Here is a 10,498-nt window from a genome sequence, read left to right on the forward strand (position 1 = left end):
TGGGCAAGGAAATGGCAAGTTCAGAGACTTCTCGTGCCAGTGTCTGCTACGAACAAAGCTTTTAAAGACACGGGAGGTAAAAAAAATGGTCACAGGAACATGGTTGGCGGCAGATCAAACAAAAAACAACCACATCCGTTACTGCTAGGTCTCCTGGGGTAGAGTCTGGGCCGTGATTGGGACTCGTGCCGTATGTCCAAGATGTCATTCGGAGGATGAAGGTGTGCCTGCCCAAGCCAGGGTCTTTTCCGTCGCCTCATATGAATGGGAAGCTGGACAATGAATAAGGAAGACCAAAGAACAAACGATGCCTTTGAACTAGGAGAGCATCAAAGAATATTGAAACTCTCTAAGGTTTGCCAGAATAACTAACATGTGCATCTTGGAAGAAATACAGCCAGGACTCTTCTTGGAGGCCAGGATGAAGGGCATCCTGCTATGCAGAGCAGGCCAGTGAAAAGCTCCCTCAGGCGTTGGTTTATACAGTGACTGTCAACCAGGGGCAACCGTGTGGCCACAGTCATGAGGCTATTGTAGGACCGGGTAGTGTCTCATTCCATCCTACATCCAGTTACCATGTGTTGGGACCCAGTGGATGCCGTCTAATAACAACGATCTTTTAGCATCTGTCAGCAGTCTGGGTGGGTTTGAACCACCAACCTTTCATTACCAGTTAGACACTTAACCAGGGCTGCTTTTCATGCCCTTAGGGTTGAACTTTCTCAAGTTAAGCCGTTTGCCCTTTTAAACTACCCCACGGCAAAACTTGCCAGTCTTCTCCTTTCATCTAGAACCTCAGCCTCTAATCCTACGTATGGCTTAAACATGTACACACGACTGTCCCTCCCCATCATTAGCAGAGAGGCTGCGGACATCTTGGAAATCTGCATCCTCTCCAAAAGCAAGCCTAAGCCCAGGACACAGAGCCTAGGTCCAGTCCCTGTGCTCCGGGGAAAGACAGCCGCCGGCAGGGTCTGAGCGAGCTGGAAAACATGGTTTAATTTTTCAGCATCTTCGCGGGCCAGGTCTTTGCAAGGCTGACCCCTGGTCCTTCTCCCCACATCTTTCTCCTTTGTGTTTCTGTCACTTTGTCTCTGGTTGTCTCACTGACTGGAGTCCTTTGTTCCTCTGCTCCGGCTCGGTTTCTCTCCCTCCTGGTTCCCTGCCTGCTGCTCCTATTGCTTCCAGGGCTCCAGCTCCCTCTCCCATCGGCGTCTCAGGGTCTTGGGCGGTCCATCTTTTGTTTTTCTTCTTTGAAAAACCGGCGGCCGCGGTTTCTCGCGCTCTCTCGTTCAAGGCTGACCTGAGGTGGACTTGGTCCCGCTGTCTGGCTCAGGCTGGATTCCAACCCCCGGCTCTCGGCCGGCTTTCACCTCCCGCCCCCCCCCACTGTCCAGCCCCGGAACCCCGCCGCGGGCCGGCCGTCCCCAGCCCCCCCCCGCCGGCCCGGCTTTGTTCCCCGAGCCCCGGCGCCCCGCCCCCGCCCCGTCTGGGGTCTCCGCCGCCCTTTGTCTGCCCGGGTCCCTCCCCCCACCCTCACCCCCCCACCCCGCTTCCCCGAGGTCCGTCTGCGGAGCCCTCTTTGTCTCTCCCGCGCGGCTGGTGCGGCCGGCCGGCCACGGAGGCCGGAGAAGGTGGCCCGGGACCAGGCGACAATCGGGGGGGCGGGGGGAGAGTCCCCGGCGCTCGTCGCCCAGCTCCAGCCCAGGAGGCACACGGTTAATACCACCGAGTCCGGACCGCCGTCCTCGGCTCAGAGTCGCCCTGTCGGCCGGGCCGGCCACCGAGCTGCGGCGGACGCCGGCGCCCCCCGAGGCGCGCCGCTCCTCCAGCGTCCTAGAGCGGCTCCGCGCGCCAGCCCTTCCGCTTCCCGTCCCCGCCCCCGGCGGCCGCCCCGGGGACGCCCGGCCCCGAGCCCCTCCCCCACCCCCACTCCGCGTTGGCGCCGGGCCCGCGTCCCCGAGTCGCGGGCGGCTGCGACCCCGCACCCCGCGCCCCGCGCCCCGCGCCCGAAGCCGGGCAGGCGCCGGGGCGACGCCTCCAGAGGCGGCGGCCGAGGTGAGCGGGCGGGCGGCGCGTGCCGGGCGGCGGCGCAGCAGGTGCAGGGCGGCGGCGACCACCGTGCCGGACGCTGCCCGGGGCCTGAGCCCGCCGGCAGAGGGCAGCGGCCGGGCCCGCGGGCCGCACAGGGCCGCGTGCCCGCGGGGCTGACTGCGTGTCTGTCTGTCCTTGCGCTCAGGGCGGCGTGCGGGCGATGGAGCGCGCCGTGGGACCCTGGGGCCCGGCTCTCGCGGGCCCGGAGGAACGGGAGCAGCTGAGGGGCGCGCGCACAGGTGAGGGCCACCTCGGGCCGGTCGTGGCTCCACGGGGGCCTCCGAGTGCGGACGGCGCCTCCAGAGGAAAGGGGGTGGGAAATCCCAGGGAGGGAGCCAGCGTCGTTGAGCACCTACTGTGGGACACGTCGCGGGGGCATCATCTCAGAGACCCCCGGCCCCTCACAGCTTGCCCGTGCCCACTGCCTCGGGGCACATTTCTGCCTTGTCCCGGCAGATGCAGCCATGGGGCGGTGTGCAGCCAGATTGCTCCAAGTCGGGACCTTATCCTGTCTCCCCGCCCCAAAATCTTCCAGAGCTCGCACCCGGCTACTGTTTGAAGCCCGTAGCCCCGTGCTCCGTCCAGTTCCGATGCTCTAGCGCCCCTTTCTTTCCCTAGTTTCCTCCCTCTGCCACAGTCGCCCATCCCTACCTCCTCGTCTGCTACTGGAATTAGGTATGCGTTGCCGGCTCCCTCCTGCCTTCCCTAAGCATTGTGAGGGACCGGGGTGTGCGCCTGGCTCCCCTCAGGCAGGTACAGTCTGAAGAATGGTCAGTGTAATAAGTAACCGCACAGAGCCGAGATCAGGTGCCCTCGGTTTGTCGACGGTTCAAAACACAGACCCGTTTAACTTAGAAGTGGCTTTTTGGTAACCTTGAGCGAGAAAGAGACTTCAGACCTCTTAAGTTCATATGCGCGGTCCCACAGGAGAAAACTAACGGCTGTCTCCTTAGGAATTTTGCAAGGATTCAGGAAAGCTTGATACCCTCGTACTCTCCCTGTGAGTTGAGGTCAACCCAGGGCGACCTTGGTCCATCCTCTGGACACGGGACGTGGAGACTACAGCCACTGAGTGCTCGAGGGTCAGGGGGGAGCGGGTTCCTTCTGGTCACTCGCGGTCCCCACGGGAAGCCTTCCTGGGAGATTGCTGCCCAAAGTAGGGGTTGCGTCTGAAGACAGTTCTTTCACCCCCTGCCCGCCCTTTTCTCTCCCCAGGTCTCGGGAGCGAGACTGTGGAGACGTCTCAGCCGGGTGACTTGGACCACGCCCCGCAGGCCCAGGAGCTGGCCTTCAAGGATGAGGAAGAATTGGCCCCAGGTCAGGAAGTAGGCCATTCCTCCTTCAAACCCGAAGGCATCCAGATTTGGGACTTGTGGGCCCAGAGAGAAGGCCCAGGCAAGCCTCAGCCCCAGGACCGAGGCCCCCGGCTCTTGGGCGAGCCACGCTGGGGCCAGGCGGGAGACCGGGTTGCTGTGTGTGGGGAGTGTGGCAAGAGCTTTCGGCAGATGTCGGATCTGGTGAAGCACCAGCGCACCCACACCGGGGAGAAGCCGTACAAGTGCGGCGTGTGCGGCAAGGGCTTCGGCGACAGCTCTGCCCGGATCAAACACCAGCGAACTCACAGCGGGGAGAAAGCTTACCGAGTCCGGCCACCCGCCCAGGGACCCCCAAAGATTCCGCGGCCCCGGGTTCCTGCTGGCGAACGCCCCACCATCTGCGGTGAATGCGGCAAGAGCTTCCGACAGAGTTCGGACCTGGTGAAGCACCAGCGGACGCACACGGGCGAGAAGCCCTACAAGTGTGGTGTCTGCGGCAAGGGCTTCGGGGACAGCTCGGCCCGCATTAAGCACCAGCGGACACACCGTGGGGAGCAGGCCCCCCGGCCAGTGGTGCCCCGCCGGCGGCCGTCTCAGGCAACCCCAGCAGCAGCACAGGGGCCCAAGGCCCAGGACAAGCCATATGCCTGCACGGATTGTGGCAAGAGGTTTGTGCTCAGCTGCAGCCTCCTCAGCCACCAGCGGAGTCACCTGGGACCCAAGCCCTTCGGTTGCGACGTGTGCGGGAAGGAGTTCGCCCGGGGCTCAGACCTGGTGAAGCACCTGAGGGTGCACACGGGCGAGAAGCCCTACCTCTGCCCTGAGTGTGGGAAGGGCTTCGCGGACAGCTCGGCCCGCGTCAAGCACCTCCGCACCCACAGCGGCGAGCGGCCTCACGCCTGCCCGGAGTGCGACCGCACCTTCAGCCTCAGCTCCACCCTCCTGCGCCACCGCCTCACCCACGTGGGGCCCCAGGACTTTGGCATCCCAGGCTACCCTTTGGCCCCCCTCATCCCCAGCCCACTCCCCAGCTCCAGTCCCCCCCCACCTCCTCTTGGCACCAGCCCCCCACTAACACCTCGAAGCCCTCCACACTCAGGTGATGGGCCTTTTGGCCTGCCCGGCTTGGAGCCAGAGCCCGGGGGCCCCCAGGCTGGGGAGCCGCCACCGCCGGCCCCCCTGGCAGGCGACAAGCCCCATAAGTGCCCGGAGTGCGGCAAGGGCTTCCGCCGGAGCTCGGACCTGGTGAAACACCATCGCGTGCACACAGGGGAGAAGCCCTACCTCTGCCCGGAGTGCGGCAAGGGCTTCGCCGACAGCTCCGCCCGAGTCAAGCACCTCCGCACCCACCGCGGGGAGCGGGCCCGCCCTCCACCACCCTCCACTCTCCTGCGGCCCCATAACCCACCCGGCCCGGCGCCCACTGGCCGGCAGCCCCGAGTCCGGGCCCAGCCCTCCGGACCCAGCCAACCCCACGTCTGCAGCTTCTGCGGGAAGGAGTTCCCCCGGAGCTCAGACCTGGTCAAACACCGACGCACACACACCGGCGAGAAGCCATACAAGTGTGCCGAGTGTGGCAAGGGCTTCGGGGACAGCTCGGCCCGCATCAAGCACCAGCGGGGGCACCTGGTCCTGAGGCCCTTTGGGACAGGGGATGGTAGGGCAAGGCCCCTCAGGGAGGAGCCCCCGGCAGGACTGGAATGATCAGAGCCCAGAACGGGTAGAGGCCCAAGAGGCCACAGGGAAGGGATCTGCTGCGTAAAACAAGGAAGGGCCTGGGAGGAGGTGGGAGGGAGGCGAGGGGAGAAACGGAGGAGAGACTACATAGAAAAGAGATCCGGAGACAAAGACCTTGAAGCTCAGGGAAGTCCTGTCTGGGCTCAGTCAGGACCTTGCCAGTATGGGCTGTACCCCCAGCTTCTAGAACACTGCCTGGCATACAGTAGGCACTCCATAAAACACTTGTTGAACGAATAAACTGGTACTTGCCTATGGACTTGGAACCCTGAATTCCTGCTGGCTCTTCCATGTTGAGTTCTGACCCCCCTCCCAACCTTGCCCCTGGGAGACAGCACCCCGAGCCACTGTGGGTTTGATTCCATGAGCTGCAACACACAATTGCAGGTGGAGGTGACAGCGGAAAGATGGTAGGCAGTAACCATTCCCAATGTTAGTCATTGGATGCGGTCTTAGCCAGGAAGGGCACCCTTGGACGAAGCCCAGGCCGATCTGAGGACCCACTGCCACATGCAGGGAAAGAGATCCTGAGAGGCACGGCATGGGCAGGTCTCACCAGACAGGCAGCGCGCATGGGTCTGGTTTGGTAGCCAGGCCCAAGCCCTGATGGACAACAGGGTTGTTGAGCTGGCAGGGGGAGGTCTAAGGACCCAACCTCACCTCTGTTTTGTACCCAATAAACTGCTTGCTGAGGCTTGGACACTGATCCTTGAGGGGTTTGGAAACTAGAAAAGAGCCTGCCACGGGCCAGGAAGTAAACTTGTGTGGTCCCATGGGCCCTTTGTGCACAGTAAATAGGTTGGTTTGGCATGGGCTTTCGAAGCCCAGTATTTGGCTCAGAAGCCTGCGCCGGGCCCTTCGGCTGATGTCCACAACCACGGTATTCAGCAGGACTCTGAAAGGAGCGTGTGTGGCATGGGGCTGTCACGGGATGTGTGGCACACGACTCGGGTGTATATATGTTTAAGGAGAACTGTTACTGTGGACAGGTGGGGCTCAGGTGCGGAAGGCCTCTGCTAGGATAGAGCGCCATGAGGGCACTGGACACGGGGAAACGCCCAGACCCTGTCTCAGACACCAAAGGGCAGATCATTATGGTGGGGGGGGGGTGTCAAAGTGGGTATCTCTCCACTGGAAAACACAATCAGACGTCCGAGGCACAGCGGGCGGGAGCTCCACTGCCTCCATGCTTTATAAGGCTCGGGTTCCATTCCGAGTCCTGTCCATTGGAAGGGAAGAGGGACTGGTCTGATTGGCAGAGGGCAGAAAAGACGAAGGCGGTTGAGCCACCTAAATCAATGAAATACATGACTGCTTTGTAACTAGCCTTCGGGGGGCACTTCGGCGGATCCTAGAATGAGAACAGCTCTTCTTGCGGTTCTTGCGATAGGTCACCATACAGCCCGGCTTCTCCAGAACCCCCAGTGAGCCCCCGCTGCAGTATGTGTCCCCCACTCCACATCTCGCCCCTCCAGCTGCCCGCACTTCCCAAACCCCGGTGCTTTGTGTTGGAACTGGGTCTTTTGACCTTGGTTTGGCTTTTGCGGACCCCACATGTGCAGACACATGTAACTCGACATGGGGACCCTTCTGATGGGGCCTCCGTGCCAACTTCATCCTCCAACTGTCTCTAACACAATACGAAAATCTGTGGCAGATCCCAAGTATTCTCAGAGACCCGTGCTTCACAGAATTGTTTATCCTTTTGCTTTTTGGTGAAAAGACACACAACAAAACATGCACCCAGTCGAGAATTTTTTACACAGTGTGGTTCAAAGTTCTGCACCATGATGTCATCCGTTGTCACTAGCTCTGTCTGCATCGTCCCCTCTTTCATTTTCTTCGACTCCCTGCCCTTCAGGTTCTCTCTCACCTGTGCTTTGGAAACCCTGTCAAAGTATGCAATGCTCAGGGAGACCAGACTTTACTAAGGGAGCTAACTGTTGTCTAAAGAGAACTCCATGGGGGGCGTCAATTCAAGGTTTTAAAGTTATTTCTGTTGGGTCAGGCAGCTGTCGGGGGACATTAGGAACAGCCTGACCTGCCTTATCAGATGGAGAGGACTCAGGGACAAGGAGCCATCTCCTTGGTCTCAGGCTGTCAATCAAGACACCGCTCTACCTCGGAATTTCACGGGTGGAGATGGCTTAAGCCCCTGCAGCTGCAGCTCCTACCCCCTCCCTCCTGTTTTCCCTCCCGACCAGCTTAAAAACTTGCTCTTTACCAGAGACAGGTGCGACTTCTCAGGCCCCCACTGGGGGCCAAGAACCTGGTCTTGGAGCTCAGCGCTCCTGTGTGTGTCTCTCGCTCCGGTCTCCCCTCCCTCCTGGGCAGCCCAACTTCACTGACTCCTTGCTGAAGCCTGTGAATCTTTCCCGGGAGCGTAGAAAAACCTTTTCCTTCTCTCTGTCCTGGCCTCAGTTTATCTTTGTGGTGAGCCTAATAATTTCCAATAGAGCAAAGGGTTCCTCCAGTCTCAAGGGAGAACCACTGCTTTAAGCCAAGAAAAGGAAGCCTATGAGTTTATTATCAACATCTGTAGCCTTTTCTGTCTTTTCTGGCCACTGTTTTTGTGGTAACTTTCAATATCATATTCTAGTTGCCATTTCACTTATTTTTAATGTACAACTTAGTAATGTCAGTTACAATAATCAAGTTATATCGACATTATACTTAGTCGATGTCAATTTTCTCCTACCATAGAGAAAACCAGTGCTTCTCAAAGATTCAAGCCCCCTCCCCCTAGACCAGGGGTTCTCAACCTTCCTCACACCACAACCCTTTCATACAGTTCCCCATGTGGTGGTGACCCCCCATCATAATAGTATTTTCCTTGCTACTTCACTGTAAGTTTGCTACCGTTATGAATTGTAATGTAAATATCTGATATGCAGGGTGTGTTAGGCAAACCCTGTGAAAGGGGGGTCATTTGACCCCCAAAGGGGTCGAGACCTGCCTGCTGAGAACCTCTGCCCTAGAGCCTCCTGCCCCTGGTAACCACTCCTGACCTTGGGTTTTACATATTTCCTCCCTCTCTTAATCTAAGTTACATTACATGTGTCCTTTTACGAGGGACTCACTTCTCTCAGCATAAGGTCTTCACGGCTCAGCAGGACTTAATCTTTTTATTTAATGAAAAAAAATTGTGTTGCCTTAGAAACATCCCGGAGGTCAACAAAACAGCTGCAGCATGTTTCGTTCCTGTTACAATACAGAGTGTTATTCAGGTAACGGAGCAACCACTTATTTCATATAAGCTTCCTCAAAGGCAACTGAAGAGGGAAAAACAAAAACCCCTACCATCCCCACGTAGAACTAACTTGTGCTGTGCACCAACGAGGACCCGCTTTACCTGTCTGTCCATCCACAACCCATGCCGTGCCAGGCAAGTCAGTGGCTACTGAAAAGCCCACTAGGACGGGGTCATCTAATGACGCACAGTGTGCAAATTATTTAAGACAAAAAAAAGAAACTGCACAGTTTAAAAAGAAATCTTACACAGCCTTTCTTTTCTTTTTCCCTTTAAAAGGAGTGAGTTTTTACAGGTGGGTTAAAGGCTTGATAGACAAGAGAACAAATGCCCTGGAACCAACTTCTTCATCATCCTCGTCATCGTCTTCTTCCTCTTCTTTGCCCTCCTCTTCCTCTTTCTTGCTTTCCTCAGGCCTAGCAACTCCCTTTTTGGCGGACTTTCCCTTAGCCTGGTCGCCTTAGCAATATCCTTTTCGTACTTCTCCATCAGCTTGGCTTTCTTCCCGTAAGGTTGCTGGTCTTTGGCTGCTGATTCTTCCACATCTCTCCCAGCTTCTCACCGAAATGGAGAGGCCAGGGGCTCACCTTTGATTCGGGGGCAAGGCCTCACCACTTTGCGGTAGCTCCCTTATCCCCAGCGATCTCTGCATGCAGGCGAGCATGGAGCAGGGCCATGTGATCAGAACTAACTGTTGGTGGATTGGGACTAGAGTTCAGTGGGGCCCGGAATGCATCTGCCCATCTAGGGGTTGTGAACGACTCTGGTTTGCTTTGTCAGTCGTATCATGACAAAAACAAACCCCATAAAACCAAGACACTAACAGCAACATACCAACCAACAACCAGACAAACCTCCTCCTCCTGGGCAGATGGTGATGGCATTGACAACATCAGCAGTTCCCAGTGACACGGAACGGCAGGCCTTGCCTGTGTGAGGAGCCCATTCAAGCACCATCCTGCCACCAGCAGCCCCTGGGTGGCTGCCCTACACATGACGATCTCCCCATTGATTGAGCTCTGCTTAACCCTGAACCTCGGGATTGGTGCCAGGGGAAAACTTCCTGGATCCTTTCTTACAAGTTCAGTTCTCTGCCCAACAGATCAAAACCCATCATAGCAATGTGAGGGGAACATGGAGGTACTACTTATATGGTGATTCTGGGTCCTTTCCCATTGGACACCCACCAAGTCAGGGGTTCCCCCCAAGGTCAATGACCGCCACTTCCACAGCCCCACAGTGGCCACTCTCAGCTTCCTCTCCCATCAGAGCACCCCAGGCCTCAGTTCAGGGGTGCAGGCAGCTTCAAGGCAGGGTTCAGTTCATTCAGTCGGGCCTCCATGTTGACTCCTGGTCTGGCCCCAGCTGAACTTCTACTAAAACAAGTGAGTTTGTCCCTGAAAAAAATTTTCAAACCTATATATTTGAATTTTTTTAAACATAGCAACTTTATCACCTTCAAAGTCCTCTCGATTACACTTAATATATTTGTCAAATCTGCAATTCTGTTTGTGGAGACATTTTCAAACTCATCTGTTTGGATGGCTGACAGCACCTCCCTTGTGTTTTTTCTTCATCTCTGTGTCCTTTCATGTCCCGCTGCATTCTCAGAAACAAGAAGTCTCATGGAACAAGGTCAGGTGAGTCAGGTGCATGAGGCAAAAGGGGCATACTGTTGGGTTGTTTGTTTGTTTTTTGCCAAAATCTGGTGCACTATGGGGTCTTAAAGACTTGAAGATAAACAAGCAGCCATCTAACTCAGAAGCAACAAAGCCCACATGGAAGAAGCACACCAGCCTGTGTGATCACAAGGTGCCAAAGGGATCAGTTATCAGGCATCACAGAACAAAAGGTCATATCATTGTGTGCTCACCTCCATGATGTGATCGCTGAAGACAAATAGGTGCATAAGCAAATGTGGCAAAGAAAGCTGATGGTGCCCGGCTATCAAAAGCTATAGCGTCTGGGGTCTTAAAGGCTTGAAGGTAAACAAGTGGGCATCTAGCTGAGAAGCAACAAAGCCCACGTGGAAGAAGCACACCAGCCTGTGCGATCACGAGATGTCGAAGGAATCAGGTACCAGGCACCATCAGAACAAAAA

The 10,498-nt window shown here is 57.0% G+C and overlaps 1 protein-coding gene across 1 annotated transcript; it reads left to right on the plus strand.

Annotated features, from left to right (window-relative positions):
- Positions 1–1,947: 1,947 nt before the first annotated feature.
- On the plus strand, positions 1,948–5,802 carry ZNF48 (zinc finger protein 48). The gene is made up of 3 exons (XM_075564757.1): positions 1,948–2,058; positions 2,240–2,333; positions 3,310–5,802. The coding sequence occupies exons 2-3, from the start codon at positions 2,255–2,257 to the stop codon at positions 5,112–5,114; spliced, it is 1,884 nt and encodes a 627-aa protein (XP_075420872.1). The 5' UTR covers positions 1,948–2,058; positions 2,240–2,254; the 3' UTR covers positions 5,115–5,802.
- The last annotated feature ends 4,696 nt before the right edge of the window (positions 5,803–10,498 follow it).

The sequence above is a fragment of the Tenrec ecaudatus genome, chromosome 12 (assembly GCF_050624435.1).
Source record: "Tenrec ecaudatus isolate mTenEca1 chromosome 12, mTenEca1.hap1, whole genome shotgun sequence".
Taxonomy (NCBI): Eukaryota; Metazoa; Chordata; class Mammalia; order Afrosoricida; family Tenrecidae; genus Tenrec; species Tenrec ecaudatus.

Bases quoted from the DNA above. Each gene is read 5' to 3' on its own strand.
- ZNF48 (XM_075564757.1), top strand. From the start codon at position 2,255: ATGGAGCGCGCCGTGGGACCCTGGGGCCCGGCTCTCGCGGGCCCGGAG. The intron at 2,334-3,309 runs GTGAGGGCCACC...TTCTCTCCCCAG, and splicing joins GCTGAGGGGCGCGCGCACAG to GTCTCGGGAGCGAGACTGTG.